The 19,418-nt window shown below is 40.2% G+C and overlaps 1 protein-coding gene across 1 annotated transcript in view; it reads left to right on the top strand.

The window, feature by feature from the left end:
• Positions 1-366: 366 nt before the first annotated feature.
• Positions 367-19,418, top strand: part of PAXBP1 (PAX3 and PAX7 binding protein 1) — a 21,405-nt gene continuing 2,353 nt past the window's right edge. Inside the window, exons 1-16 of the mRNA XM_018077077.2 lie at positions 367-535; positions 2,139-2,315; positions 3,406-3,627; positions 4,220-4,323; positions 4,710-4,930; positions 5,905-6,094; positions 10,096-10,219; positions 12,229-12,328; positions 12,764-12,879; positions 14,067-14,266; positions 15,705-15,849; positions 16,001-16,122; positions 16,423-16,499; positions 16,763-16,829; positions 18,316-18,462; positions 18,860-19,014. Of these exons, the coding sequence (XP_017932566.1) occupies positions 382-535; positions 2,139-2,315; positions 3,406-3,627; positions 4,220-4,323; positions 4,710-4,930; positions 5,905-6,094; positions 10,096-10,219; positions 12,229-12,328; positions 12,764-12,879; positions 14,067-14,266; positions 15,705-15,849; positions 16,001-16,122; positions 16,423-16,499; positions 16,763-16,829; positions 18,316-18,462; positions 18,860-19,014 (2,321 nt within the window). The 5' untranslated portion in view covers positions 367-381. The remainder of the gene's footprint in view (positions 536-2,138; positions 2,316-3,405; positions 3,628-4,219; positions 4,324-4,709; positions 4,931-5,904; positions 6,095-10,095; positions 10,220-12,228; positions 12,329-12,763; positions 12,880-14,066; positions 14,267-15,704; positions 15,850-16,000; positions 16,123-16,422; positions 16,500-16,762; positions 16,830-18,315; positions 18,463-18,859; positions 19,015-19,418) is intronic.

The raw sequence follows: 19,418 nt of genomic DNA, 5'->3' as shown, positions 1-19,418 counted from the left end.
TGTGCGGTGGGAGTTGCTGGGCCCACCTGTGCCAACCTGCCGCTTTCCCCCGGCACCGGCGGGGGTTGGCTGAGGAGCATCTGCCCCGGGGCTTTGTGCCGGGTTTGTTTTAATCTGCAGTGGCTGCTGTTCACGGGTCACGTCGGACTGCCTTTTTGCCCTGGCAGTTCGTAGGTGTCTTAGAAGGAATTCTCTTGTAACTACCATAACTTGGTTTCTAAGATTTGTGATTAGAAATCTTGACAGAAATACTGAAAACATAAAATAATGCTATAGACTTTGAAAAGTCCTGGCAGTTGTTTGTTAATGGCGCTTCTAAAGTTCTAGGTACAAAATTAAGATATTTAATAGGTAAGTATACTTGATGGTGGGTCTAATGTAATGTTTTCCAATTTCTCTTTTAAAGAAACTGAAGAAGTTTTTAAAGTGAAGAAATCAAGTTACAGCAAAAAGATTGTAAAGCAGTTGAAGAAAGAATACAAAGAAGATCTTGAAAAATCAAAAGTTAGAACAGAGGTCAATTCTCCAACAGCTGGTAACTGCAAAACTAATAGTAACTTTTGTAGTGGGAAAGATGGAGTATTGTAATTTCTTTTTTTGTTTCCAAGAGGAATTGTCTAGACTTCTAGAGGATTTCATGTTTAGAGCTGAAGTAAAGCGCACATTAAGCGTGTTACTTGAGCCTTACAGATGCTGTTCTGAAGGTGTTAGAGAGTTCTTTGAATCTCTCCTATGTGGAAATTAATATAGAAGGATGAAACTTCTCAACTCTGTGTACGGTTGTCAGTAGACATCAGTTTTCTGAATTTCAGCTGTGGTTATGACAAATGAGTTTCTTACTGAGTTAGGAAGGAGTTATATTAGTTTAAAAATATGCCTGGTGCTTGTCTGACAGGATGTGTCCTTGTAATGCATCTTTTCAAAGAGGAAGACTTTCGGGGTGAGCAGAGTGGTGTTCTTTGTCATTAAGTAAGCTGCCTATTTCAGGACTTGGACCTTAGAGTAGACTTGATGATTAAGGTGACAGACTGAAAGTGTTGGAGCAGAAGGATCTTTTAACAATGTACGGTCCTCCACAGCTTGGAGTAGAGCCTGGGACTTCAATTCCAGTTGTACTATTGTTTTTCGGGAAGCTCATTGGTAAAGTGTAGTGATTCCTTTTCCAGTTATGTTTTTGCATAGAGTATATAATGCTGTGAGCATGAGCTGAGAGGCTTATGATGTAAAGATTGCAATGGTACGGCTGAAGTGTATGGGAGCTGAACACGGTCCCATGCAGGAAATGCCCTTTTTATATTTAATTAAATTATTTTTAAAAAATTCTTAAAGGTTTTTTAAAGGTTTTGTCTGTGTTTAGAAAACCCACAAATTCTTTCTTACTAGAATCTTTAAGTTGCCCGTGCATTGGTGTGGGGCAGAAATGGTCATTTGTGTGTGTAGTGTTCAGGGTCATCTGTGAAAACCTGGATCTTAATTCTTGCTTCTGTCGCAAAGATCGTTAAAAAATTGCATTTTGCACATGACTGTGTGTGCCTATTTTCTGTTTGTTTTGCTGTCCCTAATTGATGTGGTTATGGTGTAAAGACCTTGTGGCTGCTACTTGAGTCAGTAGCCTGGATTCTCTACTCAAATGCTTGAGTCTAAAACCTCAGATATGTGCAGCTGAGTTTAACTTGCACTGTTTTACACAGTATTTGTACTTTCTGCTCTATCTATCTGTACGTTACCCACCTGATGTAAGGGCTTGTTACACCCAGCCCAAGATGAAAATGAAAGCTTCCTTTGAGATGAGTTTGTTCTTGTGGAAAGATTGGGTGTAATACAGGCAATGCTTTCTCATTACATATGTAAGAGAGAAGGTTGCCTGTATGATCTCGAGTTCCCTTACTTTCTTAATACCTGACAATGTGGAGGATGTTTAGTGGCTGTTGGTGTGCCTGCCTTGTCAGATTTTATTTTGAGAGGATGTCAGTGACTTAACCACAGTTAAGAAAGCATATTTTACTAGATCGCAAGCAATAAAATTATAATGCAAAATTTTAATTTGATTTTTCCTTTTGGTTTTTATATTTTAAAAAAAAGTACTTCCGAGTGATCTTTATAAAAGGAGTAAAACATGGGCTTTGTTGTCTTATCAGTTGAAGCACCACTAGAAAAGACAGGACAGAATAAGGATCTAGGCCAAGAAGATGGGACTGCAAACAGTGAGCATGGTGAAGAAGAAATGGAAGTTGAAAGTGAGAAGGAAGATGAAAAACCGAAAGCTGGTGGGGCGTTTTCGAATGCTCTGTCCTCCCTGAATGTTCTCCGCCCAGGTTGGTCTTTGTAATTTGTCTGATAAGTTACCAAATGCTTTAGCCAATGTTTACAGCAGACTAATGTGCATGAGAGGTTAGGAAACAGTTTCCAACAATATATCTGGCATCTGAGAATTCAAGAAACTGCTGTTTTCTAAAGGGGTTCAGTTTCACGAGCCTTACAAGAGAAAACGTTTTGCTACAGAGTGCTTCATCTTGATGTCAAAAGCAGGAATTTGTCTCCCAAGTAGATGACAAGCTGTAAGAAAATCTAGATTTGGGATAGATGACTTCACATGAGATTTAACTGCTGTCGGTTAAAATCCGTTCTTTAATTCAGGTGTTTCAGTTACGGGTCTGCAAGGGATCGGAAATATTTCCCTAACCTGTTTTGTATAATGAGGTTCTAGTCAGACCCTGAGGCCAAAGAAATCAGTCTGAGAAAGTATTTTTGAAACTGGTTTGCTAATTGTGGTAGTCTGCTCACCAAATATAAGGTGGATGTCCTGGGAACTGTTCTTTATGTGACTTACATAAGTTGCATTACTTTTGTGCTGTAGATTTTAGAGTTTTTCATTAGGTCCACTTTTCTTGTTTCTCTTCAGTTGTACAATCTTCTCATGTTAACTTTGTCTGGTTTGGTGTCTTCTTAGTCTCTGAGCTGTCATCATCTGTTGAAATGGTTGGTGCTTTTTGTTCCCCCAAAATAAGAAGAGCTGGGAGCAATATCAGGACAGGAAGTGACACAGTCACTCACCTCCATTTCTTCCTCCCTTTGCAATAGTCAGCTCCTGCAAAGGGCTTCCTCTTCTATAGGAGTGTTTCCTATAGGAACATCAGGCTTCTGCTCTTATGACGTGTGAGCTGCCTGAAGCAGAGCCACACTTTTTGTGAAGATCCCACCTTTGAGGGTTTCTGGTCAGAAAGTTTACATGTTTAGCTTCTAAGTTGCTTGCAGGTGTTTCTGTGAGTATGGATTCGTTTCCTCCCGTGTTCGTTTTTTCTGTGTGCAGAGATGATTTGGTAGGGCGGCAGAGATGAGTGATAAGAAATCATAATACCCGTTTTGTTGCAGTGGTTGTTTAATGGTGCACACATCTGTCTCTAGGAGAAATTCCAGATGCTGCTTTTATTCATGCCGCTAGGAAAAAGCGTCAGATGGCTCGTGAGCTCGGAGACTTTACCCCCGTTGAGAGCGAACCGGGGAAAGGCCGCCTCGTCCGAGAAGATGAAAATGATGCCAGTGACGATGAAGATGATGACGAGAAGAGGAGGATAGTTTTTACAGTGAAGGAAAAATCCCAAAGGCAAAAGATTGCCGAGGAAATAGGTAAAACCTTTTTAGAAGGACAGCTGATAAACGTTCACACTGTTTTCACTGCGAATTCTCCCATTAAGCGTTTTTAAAGAATGTGTTTTTCAAACAATCTGGAGTTCTATTCCTGTGCTGAGAAAAAGTACTACCTAATGGAATCTGCTTACAAAATGTTGAGCACAAAACTATGTTCCTGTGCACACTGCTGAATCTAATAGAAACTTCCACTAAGAATCAATTCTTATTTTTCCTGTACTCTGTTTTTAGGAAGTATATAGTCGTGAAAAGAAAAACATTTGATATAGAATTCTCTTTGCTGACAAGCAGTTAAAATAACCTCTTGGAAGATGAGAATTAGTAAGATACATAGATTTTTAACATTAGAGGGCTTTACCAGCAGTTAATTGCAGATTTACTCCTTGGATCTTTCAAGTGGAATCCCTATGCTAATAATTCACAGGTCGATGTCCTTAATTCCTCCTGAGGAGGAAAGGAAGATGCTCTGAGTTCTCACTGAGGAGTGGTCACAGGTTTTTTAAGTTATGGCCCTTACTGTGAATACATTATCTCCTCCTTTTCCTTACTTGTCTGTTTTACTTGTATGAAGGTATTGAGGGAAGTGATGATGAAGCACTGGTGGCAGGGGAGCAAGATGAAGAACTCAGTAGATGGGAGCAAGAGCAGATACGAAAAGGAATCAACATACCCCAGGCATGTATATAACTGAACTCAGGTTTGGTTTGTTTCTGCATGTGTTGGCTAAATCTGTTACAAACTTGAGTAGTTTCCAGAAGGCTTTTTTATCTGAGAAATTCATTGTGTAAATGCTGATATTCTTTAAAGAGAACTAGTATAAGTATTTAGAATTATAATGATACTGAGAATTTGTCCATTTAAGAAGGTGCTTCTGAGGGTATTAATTTCTTTCACTTTAAAGGAGAGGTTGGAAGTTCTATGCTTAAATCCACTTGATAATGACATTTTGTAAATGTGTTTGCTTACATTTTTCACTTTATAAAGTGTGAGATGTGTAAGAAAGTAAGTTTCTCCTTTCTTTAAAGCCTAATATAGTACAATTGGATTTCCTCTACCACTAGGTTCAACCAAGTCAGCCTGCTGAAGTGAATAATCTGTACTACCAGAACACTTACCAGACACTGTCTTATGGTTCATCGTATGGTATCCCATACACCTACGCTGCGTATGGATCATCGGAGACCAAGGCTCAAAAAACAGATAATACAGTTCCTTTCAAAACTCCCAGTAATGAGATGACTCCTGTTACTATTGATTTGGTAAAGAAACAGCTTAAAGACAGGTAGGACAGACCATCTTTTTAGACTTAAAGACCTGTCCCCTAGGTTTCTGTTCCTCAGGTGTCTTTAGTCTCGGTGAGCAAACACAGAGTTTCATCGCTGGAAAAGTACTGACTGGCACATCCACTTAAAAAAAAAAAGGCAAACAAAAAAAGCTCAAAATGAAGATGGCATTGACACTTTGTTCGAAACTCTCCTTGGATTGCTTCTCTGGAAGTGAAGCTTTAAATATGAGGCCATTGATGTTGTTGAAGACAGGTCTGAGTTGCATCTTCTGGACACTGCACAGTCTTATAGTGAAGAAGTGAAAGGCCAGTGAGGTGTTCAGCTTATCAAGCTGCATTCTTTTAAACTATGAATCAGAGTTTTCCCCTTCAGTAGATGAAGAATTCAATTTTTAGTGTATACAGGGGTGGTTTTTTTTTGGTTGGGTGGTTTGTTTTGATTTTTTTTTTTTTTTTGGTTTAAACACTGTAATCTGCTTGTCAGGTACACAAAAGGGGTGTGGAATGAACAACGCAATTGCAATGAGAAATCATTTGTAACGAACACCTTGCACTTTACATGTCTTCAAAATTGGTTTGTATGCCCCTTGGTAGCGTTACAGCCTTTGACAGTGAGTCGAGTTAGTAGAGGAAAAAGAGTGCTTTGTATAAGCTGTAGTTCCCCTGTACCTGCAGCCTTGACACCCATCTTTTCTTTAGGGCCAACCTTGCACTGTTCTAAATGCTGTCAGCTCCTGTAAGAGTGAGTGGGAGTGGCCATGCAATGCACTCAGCACTGAGTCCAGCAAACGAACGCCAACGTTAGCCTTGCTGGTGGTGGAGAGAGGGGACAGAGTGACAAATGAAAGTTGGAGAATGTCTTTGCAGTATTTCCCGCGTACGGGCTCAGTACTTGCGCTGTCTGTTTAATATCTCAATGGTCTGAAATAGACTTTTGGATGTAAATTTACTATTTATCCATTGCCCTTCAGGTTGGACTCTATGAAAGAAATGCACAAGGCTAATCGGCAGCAATATGAGAAACATCAGCAAAGCCGAGAGGACTCTACCAAGGCAATTGAAAGATTAGAAGGGTCTTCTGGGGGTATTGGTGAACAGTATAAGTTTTTGCAAGAAATGCGAGGGTATGTCCAAGACTTGCTTGAGTGTTTCAGTGAAAAGGTAAGGATGCAAAAACATTCATCTCTTTTCCAAAAAAAAAAAAAAAAGGGGGTCTCTTAGTACATGCCAAACACCACATTTCCCTCTGTTCTCAGAAAAAAAGTCCCCTGAGAACTCTTCTGAAGGTTTGGTTATTCAGGGATTGAAAAAATAACTTTTCATCATGCTAAGCTGGTTATTCAGGAACCTCTCTTCCCAGTGTAAGAGATCACTGACTTTAGATTGCCTAAAAACTTGTAGATTTTGTGTCTTTAGGACTTTGGTAGATACGTTGGCATTTCAGCTTTACTCAGATGCTGCTCTTTACTTGTGTTGGACATCAAGTTAGCACAAATAAGGGCTGGATTATGACCTTGCTAGTTTCTGGAGTGCTTCGTGTACACAGTAGCAGAGACTTTTCTTTTTTGTGTTATTACAGACTTCCTCCTACTGGGCATTACTCTGTATTACTCTGGTCTGAAGGAGAAAAGTTTTAAAAGTAATGTAGCTGTTCAAAGACACCCAAACATAAAAACATCCTTCTTTCATGTAGTGTGATACCTTTGTATATGTCTAACTCAAAAACATATTCGTTATGCTTTGAATACTTACTTTGTTGTAAATATTGTAGGGGCTCCTGAATATATATATATTTATCTATATATTAGGCACACACAGGAGCTGTAGAATTCAGTTATCAGTATATAGGCTGTTTCTTCATTGTCTTCTGACTTGAATACAGTAGTATAGTAGCTTCTTAATATATTACCTGTCAAAATGACTGAGTAGTTTAAGCTACTGTTTGCCCAGCTTGTTATGTGTGAGAGGAGGAACAGAAAAGCATTCTGGGTGTTAATGGGTTAGACATTAATTGTGCAGTATTAGTGGAATTGGGAGAGACCAATCTTCAGTCCTGTGAAGTGAAGAATAACTATGTCATGAACAAACCTAGGAAGTGTGGATCAGTTAATTCACCCAGCTGATGGATTAGTGTAACTAATTACCTGCAATTGATGTTTCCTGATGAAGCCATAATCCCAAATCTGACAGATTTTGTATAAACCCGGAAAATTTACTATTAAGTTACAGTGTAACAATTTCAGTTCAGTTTGTAGGAAGGTTTTTGGCCTCTCTCTATATACTAGTAAATAAATCCATCCCAGCCATTTTACAGCAAACTAACAAGCCTGTTTGGTAAATTAGCAGCAGCTACAGTTGCTTTCCTGGTAGTTGGTCTTTCGAGGATTCCACACCTGGATGCCTTCCTCCCCCTTCTCAGCGTCCCCACTCCTCATCTGCCATGCCAGTCCCTTGAACTTCTGAGACGTGACTTTTCTCATCTCATGCTTCTTAGGGGCATTCACAGGGGTTTGCTGGTGTCAGGAGGAGGCTGTTGCTGTGTTTGTGTGCGCAGTGAGTGGCAAAAGCAGGAGGTGATGTGGTCAGTCTAACGGGAGCATTTCATTTGTGATGATATTATTTGGCCAGATAATGTGGTTTGGAATTCAGTGCTTTCAGCATGACAAAAGTGCCATTCAATTCAGAACCACCAGTCCACAGGACACTACAAGGTTTTCTAAAAAGGAGGTGGGGGGAGGGGAAAAAAAAATCAATTAATAAAATCAGTATCAGGTTTTATTTAAATGAAATGCAGTAGGACAGTAAATTGTCGTTCTGAGTGTAGAGATAAATTACCTTCAGCTTTTTGGTAGAACCTGTGGCCCTAACTGCTTCATATTTAAAGGGTTGCTATTATTGTTTATAGTAATGTGCATAGTTATGCTTATAATATGCATAAGCATATAAAATATGTATCTATATGTGTAATAATGATAATATTGTACGTGTATATATATACATACATATATGAACACATATCTTAGGATATTTTGAAAAGATTCTGAATGTTAGAATCACTTTGCCTATTTGTGAGGCACAGCGGAGAGTATAATGAGACAGCTGTAATGCAGATTTTAGAAACAAGCACTAGAAAGGTCAAAATCCCTGTGATATCTATTTTTTTTCCCCCCATAAATAAGAGAGTGGAAGATGCCTGCATGACTTCCTTGTGAAGCAGTTACTGTCAGAATGATGCTTTCTGGGAAGGCTAGGGAGTGGTAAGGGTGTTTTTACATTTGGAATGTAGGAATGTACAGTGGATACAGAAAGATGGAATTGTTTCGAGCGTACTTTGACAGCACAGGGAGATGAGCTGTTACTTTACCTGCAAAGCAAATTATCAAAACACACTCTGTGTGTCAGAGATGTGGGCTGTACCTTAAAATTGTCCTTGTGATCTAAATGTTTAGGGAGCTTTCTGCTTTTCCTCTTACACTGTTTACAGTGGAAGTGAACAAAAGACCCCTTGAAAACACCGAATTTAAGGTATTGAGTAAACAAAACAGGGAATGAGGCTTGTAACTTTTTATAGTCAGAGAAATTGTCAGCGACCCATTAACCACGGTATTGATTATAGAAGAATAAGGGCTTCTAAGTCTCTTGTGTTTTCAATGGGAAATACTTTCAAGCGGATTCATATATCTGAATACATCACTGGTTGTTTCTTCTTTTAATCCAGAAAACCTCTGGGGATGCTTTGAAAAAATTCATTAAACTTTTCAATGTTAGAATTTCCTTTACATACTTAAGAGAGGAAGTTATATTTTCTCTGGTAAATTGCAGTAAAACTAGTATTTTTTGATTATTATTTCTGTTTTCAGAATTGTCTTAAATTCTCAATATAGGCTTCCAGTGCTGGGATATCTTTCTCACTAGTCTTTTTTCCAAAAGAAAGGTGTACATATTTTGAGTTGACGTAGAGTTGCTTTCATTTTAATCCCTGGAGTCCCAATTTATCCCACAAAGAGCTAATACTTCTTTTCACGTAATATCTCCTCTGATGTGTGTGTCAGTCTCAGCTGAAAAGGCCCTGTAGCTATAATCTCAGAATCTTATATTTTACTGAAGGAGGTTCTTTAATAGCTGCTGAGTCACATTCTAAATTACATCAGGAAACAATTTCCGATTTCATCTTTTGTTTTGAAAAAAAACCATAATCCTGGATGGTAGGCAGCACTGAAATATTTGAGCTAACAGGCTGGAAGACTGGAGTAAGCATTCGTCTGGAGGTAAGGAGGATATGGCTTAAGTGTTCGTGCCAAAAGGACTTGCCTTTCCAAATTAAGAGACTGTGAAAAGCTCTGTTTTGCATTTGGATATTTATAATGATCTAATTTTAACTTGTCCCAGGAAATGAATTTTCGCAGAAGTGATCAATGAACCTGCTATTTAATGTCAGGACTGTTCTAACATCATCTATTTTTGTTAGAGTTGCTGCTAAAATTTAGTCCACTTAAAAAAAGAAAAAGTGACAGGTCTGATCTGACTTACCTGTGTATTATTCAAGGTTATACTTCATGCATAACTTGCACAAATTGTACTGGTTTGGTTTTAGTAGTTGTCTAGAGGAACATTTGGCTGATTTGAATTGCCTGTTGGCATGACATGGTTATGCAGGGCTTGATTCCATTTCAGTAATAAGAGTTAGAGCAAAACAATAGCTGCTGGCTTCAGGAGGATGGATTGATAGGTGTTTTTTTTCACTATGTATATTTGGGTTATTTTCTCATTTATCTATAGAATACCTCTACATTCTTGCATAAAGATAGGAAACAGCAAGGTCTGAGAATTGTAAACCCTTGTACAACACGTAACGTGCTTGGTAGAGAAAGCAAGAGTACTGGAAAGACTATTTCACACTCTGAGATGATCGTCTTGCTGTGTAGGCTCATTCAACCCACTGAAGTTGCTTTCAGAACGCTCTTGCTCTGATTGAACAAGCTGCCAACACTAAATGCATGTATTTTCCACACCTTCCCAGTGCAGATGATGCAAAGGAGTAAAAGGCAAGAGTTTGTGCTGCTAGGAGCCCAGCCCCAGCGTTATGCTTCGGAATAGGATGGGAGCCCAGAAGCTGAGCAGCTCGAGGACCGGGTGTTACGGAGTGTGTTGTATTTTTACAGGTGCCTCTGATTAACGAGCTGGAGTCTGCAATGCACCAGCTGTACAAACAGCGAGCTTCCCGCCTTGTCCAAAGACGACAAGATGATATTAAAGATGAATCTTCGGAGTTTTCAAGCCATTCAAGTCAGTCCATCTTGAAGGTTTTTATTATTCATTAAACAACCTTGTTTACTTAGTATGACTAAATTGAAATGTAAATGTTTAACATATGAGTGTCTTAAAAGTTTATCCTTGCTCTAGAGATGGGTAGCAGCACGCTTAGATGAAAGTTCTCTAATCTGTTTTGTTTTAAACTCCAGACCGCTCTAACTCTGACTTCATCTCTCCTTTCTGTTTCTCTTAACTGTATTTTCTCCTTCCTAGCACTGAAAGTGTATGCATGGTGGCAGTGGAAATAGTGGTAGCATGTGTCTCCCCATTTTCCTCTTATGTCAGGACTTTTTAAAAATTTGTTTTAACCTTCCTGAATCTATACATGGCATTTAACATCTACAGTTAGTTCTGTACAAAGCCATGAAGCACTGGGCTAGACTTCTGTGTAATGCTCTGGTTTGTAGCCAACATAAGTATTTAATTTCAGGCACTTAACTGGTAAAGGTAAAGAACTGGAAGACTAATCAGACTAATACAGAGTGACCCTATATGAAATACAGCTTAAGATTAGCCAGTTCAAAGTCCTGCTTGCTGTGAATTTGTGGATGGGAGGTTCTCACTGAGGAGGTTTCCTGTGGTTATTACTCTTCAGTATGTAAAACTCTTCCAAAAGCATAAGTGTTAACTTGGATGGAAATATATGTTTCTTGGAGTTTTTATTCAAAAGAACTGACAGTTAAAATATCCGAGGAATTGGAGTCCTCCTTCTGCTTCAGAGAGCTTCCCATTTTTAGAAATGGCTTTCTTGTCTGTCCCATTGCTGATGTAAAATCCTATAATAGAAGCCATTTCCTGTTCTGTCACAGTGTGTCCAGAGATGAAATCTTTTAATACCATTAGGTAGAATTTACCGAGGATGATGAAGTGTTAGGGTGTCAGAGTTGCTATTCCTTTACAGAGTGGCTAGCACACGTATTCCTTTTAGGACTGTGTTTGGAGCCCCAGGCATCACACGTAGGCCTTGCAGTTTTACCATGAAAACGCTGTTGTGAGAATGTGAGAACTGGAAACCTGGTGTACTAGAAATGTATTTCCTAAAAGAAGCTTTGAATAGATTCTTCTAGGCTGAAATTTAATGGGGGTGTGGGAATAGTTGTCATGGCTGAGGTTGGGTTTTACAGAGAGCTCTTCCACAGTATCTGGAAGTTTTGAGAGGGCTCTTAGTAGTTCTGGTATTGAATTAGAATACTGACATAGATCATCATTAATACTTGTAATGATGAATTTGTAAATAGATTTAGTTAGAACATGTAAATTTACTCCAGAAGTTTGGATAGGCTGTTTTTTAAATGTTAATATTTCAGTGGGTGGACCTGAGCACTAGTTAGCATTCAATCCACTGTTTAAAATTTACCTGGGAAGAAGGAACTGGAGACACTCTTGCGTGCTTTCTGTAACCAGGAACATCTATAAAGATAATCACAGCTTGAAGAGGAAGGAAGATGATTTGTCTTCCTGTAGATTTTGATGTGTTTTAAACTTCAGGCAGTCTAAAGCATATGAACTTAGAAACACAATGACTAGAACTGTGAAACGTTTTATGTTCTTGCTCCAGTCACTATTCCCTGACCTTCGTTTTGTTAATTTTCTTTTCAAAAGTTACATGGTGAATGTGTTTATGTAAGGAGCACTTTTTGTCTTGGGCCATTCAATTTAAGCAATTTCTGTTATAACTGTTGACTCTTATGTAGTTGGGCACTGTTGTGAGACGGACATGAGTGAATTATGGTGAAAACTATTTGACATTTAAGGGGAAATTTTTCCAAACTCCGCTGCTTTCTGTTTTAACCTCTACGCTTGGGGAATTCAGGCTTCTGTTTTGTTTTGTTTTGTTTTTTGTTTTTTTTTTAAAAACTTCAACTTTCTACTTCAAATTACACTTAGTTTAAAAGTAGGTAAAAGGCTCTTATGAAACTGCCTACAGCACATTTCTAGAATCATAAATAAGCATTTTAATTTTCGCCAATGTAATTTTACAGATAAAGCACTGATGGCACCAAATCTTGATTCTTTTGGGCGAGACAGAGTGATCTATCAAGAGCAAGTCAAGCGCCGAACTGCAGAAAGAGAGGCTAGAAGGTAGAGGATGAGATTTCTTGTCCACTGAGGAGTCTTTGCCTGCTTACGTGATACAACTGTCCTGTGTGAGAGTGGCAATGTTTGCTTCTTCCCTGCAAAGGGAAGAAAACACTTCACCTGGTATGCTGGGCCAGGGGTATTCTTATATATCCCAGTTTACCATGCAAGTGTACAAAACAAGGAATCATTGCATGATTCTGATTTAAAATCACTCAAAGGAAGCATAGTAAATCCATTACATCTATATGGTCTCTGCTGGTTTCTTTTCCTTCTTTTGTTTGAGGCAGCAATATAAGTGGAATGTTTGAGGTGGTGGCATAGTAAAAGTTCTTTTCACCCTGACTCTCCTTGAATTAAAAGTTAGGACAAGCTTAGGTGGGTGTGCTCATTGTATGGGTAGGAAGAAAAAAGTGGTAACTGGTTTATGCTTTGCAGAGCTCGCCGTAGACAAGCAAGAGAGCAAACTGGGAAGATGGCAGATCACCTTGAAGGCCTTTCCAGCGATGACGAGGAAACTTCAACAGATATCACGAACTTCAACTTGGAGCGAGGTTAGAAAAGCTACTGAAGCTTAATCACAGAGTGGTTTGGGTCGGAAGGGACCTTAAATCTCATCTAGTTGCAACCCCCTGCCATGGGCAGGGACACCTTCCACTATCCCAGGTTGCTCAAAGTTCTGTCCAGCCTGGCTTTGAACACTTCCAGGGATGGGGCAACCACAGCTTCTCTGAACAACCTGTGCCAGGGCCTCCCCACCCTCACAGGGAAGAGTTCCTTCTGAATATCCCATCTAACTCTGCCCTCTGGCAGTGGGAAGCCATTCCCCTTTGTCCTGTCACTGCATGCTCTTGTAAGCTCATGGTGCCTGCCAGGACTCGCTCTGTCTGAACTGCCAGTTCAGTTGGCTTATCTGAGATGCCCTCCTATATTTACACTTGGCTTATCAAAGATGTAGAATAACTTGGCTTGGAAGGGACCTGGAGATGAGCTGTTTGAAACTCCCATGCACAGCAAGGCCAGCTTTGAAGCTCGATCCACTCTGAATACAGCCTGTAAGGGTAAATATCCTTTCTGCTGCAAGGATTCACTTTGAAGAGGCAGGTGATGCTTAGGAAGTCTTTCCTGCCTGGGAATTGCCTTTCTCAAGGGTGGCTAGGTGTTTTTTTTGTTTTTTTTTTTCCTTTTCTTTCTGCATTCCAGAGAGGCTTGCAGGCTCTCTCTCTCTCTCTAGTACGAGGAGAGATAAACAGATGTTGCAGGCAGTGCTGGCGGAGAGAGCTGGTGGCAGGGTGAGAACTGGGAAGATAAAAAGTCTTGAAGAAGGACAGGAGGTGTGTCTTTCTCTGGCCCAGTGCTTTTGCAGCACTGGTGGAGTTTTCCCTTGTAGATCTGGTATTCTCGACTTCAGAATAAATTTCCTTGAACTCCTTCCATGTGGCATTCCCGGGGGTACCTGTGTGTTACCTGACACTGCACAGCCCAGTCCTGCATCTGGTGGCTGAAAATCATTTAAGGACTATTTAAAGCGAGACAGTCTATTGGAGAGTACTCATGTGCTCATGTTCTTATTGCCTTGTATATTTTAGGCAGAAGGAACAGAACTTTTAAAGGCGGTGGGGTTTTTTTTTTGGTTTTGTTTATAGGAGTTAGCTTATGTCAGTGAGCATCAAAGACTCTCTTGAAAGATATATTACAGGGAATAGTTAATTAACTTACTGCTCCTTCTCTCCCCTGCCAGATCGTATACTGAAGGAGTCCAGCAAAGTTTTCGAAGATGTTTTGGAAAGCTTTTACTCAATTGATTGTATTAAGTCACAGTTCGAAGCTTGGCGCTCCAAGTACTTCGCTTCTTATAAGGATGCTTATATTGGCCTCTGTTTACCAAAGCTGTTTAACCCTTTAATCAGACTTCAGCTGCTTATCTGGACTCCTTTGGAGGTAAGGTTGTCTGCAAGTAGCTTCTGCATAAGCTTCTCCATAGCAGTTCTTTCACACTTGAGCAGAGCAAAGTAAATTGCACCTCTGATGTGTGCTTCTCCTAAAGGGATGAAGTTTAAAACAGGCACCACTCGTGGGGCAAAGCTTTTCTGGAGTTTCTAGGCTGTTGTCCTCTAGTTTCCCAGCAGGCCAGAGTTCAATTCAGCACCTACCAGTACCTCCCTAGTGGGTGGTGTAGACCAAAAAGTCAAACAGCGTAAATGAAGGTGTCCTGGCCCATGGCAGTGGGTTGGAACTAGGTGATCTCTAAGGTCCCTTCCACCCTGAACCATTCTGTGATTCTATGAAAATACATTTAGGCTCTCAAATACTTCAGAGAAGATTGTGATTCTAGATAGGCTGTGTCTTCAGAAGTGGAAGTAAGAAGCCTGTTCTTACGTTGAGTTACAGCCTATGTCTCTATAGATTATATATCTTTCTTTCTCTCACCTACGCCTTCATACCCTGCAGAACTCTGGCTGGCACTTTCCATGTCTTCCTCATAGTCCTCCTTGCCCAGTAATTAGGTAGGGACCATGGGAGAAGCAGTACAGCACCCATTCTATCTGGCACATGTTTGTTGTGCAGCCTGCATAGATGTGCTTACATGAGATGCCACCAGGACAAGCAGTTCAGGTACCTTTTGACTCCCACTCTCTTCTTCCTACTTTTTTCAGAAGTGGGTTTTTTTCTTAACTACCAGGAGAATTTTTTAGAGGAGAATTTTCTGTCACCTCTTCTCATTGCAAAGGGAGGGAAGCATAAGTCCTCTTCAGAGGGAATTCAGAGTATTACTTTTATTAATTTGATGGTTCACTTCATTAATCAAACAAGGGGAAATCTATGAAAGATATCCTCATTAAATTTAAAACTGTTTTTGCATGTTGTCCCTTCCCCCATGCTATTTCTCTGTGAGTTTCCAGGCTGACAAAACAAAGCTCACATTAGTTGGAGACATGGTACAGAGTTATCAAGTCTAACTGTATTCACTACTCTCTGTTACTGCTCCTGGTAAGCATTTTGTTAAGTTAGAAGAATTTCAAGGTGCTCATAAAGAAGAGAGATTTCAAATCCAGCAGTCATAATTTTATAATGCAGCACAGTTGAGCTGTACTTCCTGCCTATACCCTGATCTGTGGGCTTTTATTTGGCTGCATCTATTAAGTAGAAGTTAAAATCTGTGGGGCAACAACTGCTAAAAATAAAAATCAGTCTTCTGCCATTTTCACTTTTCATTACATCTGGTGACTGTGTGGTGGTAGAGGGAATTGGTTCATTTGTTTTAAAGTTGTTTGGTTCTGTTTTGTGAGTGGTGTCATACTTGCACACGTAATACTTTTTCTGTGTGTTGACTTCAGATCTCTTTTTAGGAATCTAACCCCAGTTCTTTTTTAATTAGGGCAAGTGCCGAGATTTTGAAACAATGTTGTGGTTTGAATCATTGCTGTTTTATGGCTGTGAAGAGCAGGAGCAAGTGAAAGATGATGCTGATATTTCACTGTTGCCTACCATTGTAGAGAGAGTGGTTCTTCCTAAATTAACAGGTACAGGCTTGGAAAATGGGAGGGAAAGGGTTGTGAAATCTGATGCTTCTTTGTGCTTTCAGATTTTACTGTTTTGTAAATAATTGCATTAATGTCTCAATAGCTGTATTTGAGTCTTTTCAAAGAGGAGTAATTCTTTAATCTCTTACAGTGATTTCAGAAAATATCTGGGATCCTTTTTCTACCACACAGACATCTAGAATGGTAGCAATTGTACAGAAACTAGTAGATGGATATCCCTCAGTGGTGAACGCAGAAAACAAAAATACACAAGTAAGTTGTTTGTTTTTTTTTTCCATAAATGCTTTGCCTAAGTTAAGGAATTTGAATTTATTTTTAATACACTTACTGTTGGAAAACACAGCAAGAAAGAGAATTCTTCAGCCATTTGGTGCTCTGCAGCTTGGTTGTGGACAGTCAAGTATGGTGATAAATTAAGAGACTTTAAGACTATATGTGTGCTGAAATATGTATGCCTTTACTGTTTGTTCTTTGTTGCTTTAAAAATCAATTCCTGATATTTAACTACTAAGCAACGCCTTGGACATTTAAAAAAAAATTTATCTGTTTCAGATGCTTTTAAAGGCATTATTGCTAAGAATGAGGAGAACACTAGATGATGATGTATTCATGCCCTTATATCCAAAAAAGTAAGTTTACTTTCAACTATGGTGTTAGATCTTTCTTAGCAAGTCTCTGCCTTCTGTCCATAGTTAACAGGGGTTTTTCCCAGTGTGGTTCAGTGCCTGGATACAGGACATCTTTTGTTATCCTGCTGGTAGCATTTAGCAAAGACAAGAAGGATGGAAGGGAGTAGTTATGGAAATGATGTGTGTGCTGGAGACAGGAAGCCAGAAATTCCAGACAGAGGTGTGGTCTTGGTTGCTCATTAAAGAAATCTCTTACTTTCCAGCATCTTAGAAAACAAGAACTCTGGTCCATATTTGTTTTTCCAACGTCAGTTTTGGTCCTCTGTCAAGGTAAGTCAGTAAATACATCTGGTAAATGTTTGGCCTAAGACAGTGTAGCAATAAAATACTCAAATTTGTGGAAAAGGGTAAATGGAGACTGCTTTAATTTTATTTGCAAGAATTCTAATTGAGGATTCTTAGTCTTTGGTAATGCACTGTGCCTCTGCATTAGTCATTAGTGGTGTCCCCCAGGGCTCAGCTTTGGGCCCAGTCCTGTTTAATATCTTCACTGATGATCTGAATGAGGGGATCCAGTGGACCCTCAGTAAATTGGCAGATGACACCAAGTTAGGTGAGAGTGTTGATCTGCTGGAGGGCAGGAAGGCTCTGCAGAGGGATGTGGACAGACTGGATCCATGGCTGAGACCAACAGTGTGAGGTGCAACAAGGCCAAGTGCCATGTCCTTGGGTCACAACGACCCCTTGCAGCACTACAGGCTTGGGGACAGAGTGGCTGGAGAGTGAGCCAGCAGAAAAGGGCCTGAGAGTGCTGCTGACAGCAGCTGAGCGTGAGCCAGCACCGTGCCCAGGTGGGCAAGGAGGCCAGTGGCATCCTGGCCTGTATCAGGAATAGTGTGGCCAGCAGGACTGGGGAAGGGGTTGTCCCTTGTACTTGGCACTGGTGAGGCCGCACCTTGAGTGCTGTGTCCAGTTCTGGGCTCCTCAGTTCAGGAAGGACATTCAGGGGCTGGAGCGTGTTCAGAGAAGAGCAGCTGAAGGAGTTGGGTTTTAGTCTGGAGAAGAGGAGGCTCAGGAGAGTCCTTGTCACTCTCTACAGCTCCCTGACAGGGGAGGGTGGCCTCTTCCCTCAGGCAACAGGATGAGAGGACATGGCCTCAAGCTGTGCCAGGAGAGGCTCAGGTTGGACGTTAGGAAGAATTTCTTCACGGAAGGGGTGATGAAACATTGGAGTGGACTGCCCAGAGAGGTGGTGGAGTCACCATCCTTGGAGGTGTTTAAGAAGACTGGACGTGGCACTCAGTGCCATGACCTAGTTGGCAAGGTGGTGTTCATTCAAAGATTGGACTGGATGATCTCAGCAGAGATCCAACCTGATTGACTCTGTGATTCAAAGATTGCCAAGTGAAAGCACCATCATTTCAACTTGCATGTCACTGAGTGTACTCAGCTCAGGATTTTTGTGTCCTTTTGTGCTTGCCAGAATAAAATATACTGCTCTGGGGGAATGGGAGAGCTCGAAGCTGTGACTGTCATAGTTTCTTTCCAATAAAAGGCCGTAAAGAAAATTAGCTCCCAACTAAACAGAGAAGTAGAGACTCGTGTTGGTTGAACACCTGCTCTCCACGATCACACAAAGAGAACTCTTCTCTGGAATTTTCTGTTTAAATTGCAGCAGTGAGGGAGACTGTATTCTGAATGGGTTTGCAAAATATTTTAAAAACCTAAATATTTTAGAAGTGTTTTTATGTGTTTGATCAACTGTCTGGTTTCAGTACATCTTGAAATACTTATTTTCCCTGTGTTGTGTTTTCAGTTATTAGGAAACTTTCTCCAGTGGTATGGGATCCTTTCAAATAAAACTCTCCAAGAGCTGTCCATAGATGGGCTGCTAAATAGATACATTCTTATGGCTTTTCAAAACTCGGAGTATGGAGAGGACAGCATTAAGAAAGCTCAAAGTGTAAGTAAAATCAAACAGTGCTTGAAGGCACAGGTTGCAGTTGAAGGGAAAATGTAGTTAAAATTCGAGGTTGCCTATGAAATTTTGGCTTTGGTATCTCAAAATCTGTAGTGTCAGTGAAAAATAGATTTTATATTTTCTTAATACACAAACTAAAGAAAGAACTAAAGCCAACCAACAGATTGGCTCATATCTGTAGATGGCTTAGGTATACTGTGGGTTTCAGATTTTTACTGCTTGGATTTTGGTTACTTTTCTTTGTGGTAGTTTTCTCGCTTGTTCACTCAGTTGGGCCTTGTCACTGCAGTCTTACCTGGCAGATTTCACAAATCATGTTACATAGCTTTTAAACTTTTTCTTACATTGTGTTTAACTTTCTTTTTCCTGTTCTGCCTAGGTAATTGCTTGCTTTCCTAAACAGTGGTTCAGTAATCTAAAAGGAGACAAGACTATTTCTCAGCTAGAAAACTTCTGTAGGTACCTTGTTCACCTGGCTGATACAATTTACAGAAACAGCATTGGTTGCTCTGATGTAGAGAAGAGAAATGCAAGGTAACTTACTTTGAGTTAAAGCAGTTGCAGTTCTTGTGATCTGTTTTATTTTGCCTGTGCATGCAAACATGAGTAACTGTCTCCATCCTGCTGCATGCCTTTGGAAACCTCTTTGAATTCAGACTTGAAATGTGTTACAGTATGGTAGATGGGGATGTTTTTAAGGTGTCTAAACCCAGCAACTACTGGAAATATTGAAACACTGGTAATATATATTGCACTGCTGCTTAGTGTCAGAGATTCTTAAGGGGGTTTGTAAAAGGGAGGGAGAGGGACTTTTTATATGGGCAGATAGTGTCAGGTCCGGGGGCAGTGGTTTTACACTGCAAGAGGAGACATTTAGGTTAGATATTGGGAAGACATTCTTCCCTGTGAGGGTGGGGAGGCCCTGGCACAGGTTGCCC

Source organism: Manacus vitellinus, unplaced genomic scaffold, assembly GCF_001715985.3.
Source record: "Manacus vitellinus isolate BGI_N305 unplaced genomic scaffold, ASM171598v3 scaffold_35_pilon, whole genome shotgun sequence".
Taxonomy (NCBI): domain Eukaryota; kingdom Metazoa; phylum Chordata; class Aves; order Passeriformes; family Pipridae; genus Manacus; species Manacus vitellinus.
This window is presented reverse-complemented; position numbering and strand designations above follow the sequence as displayed.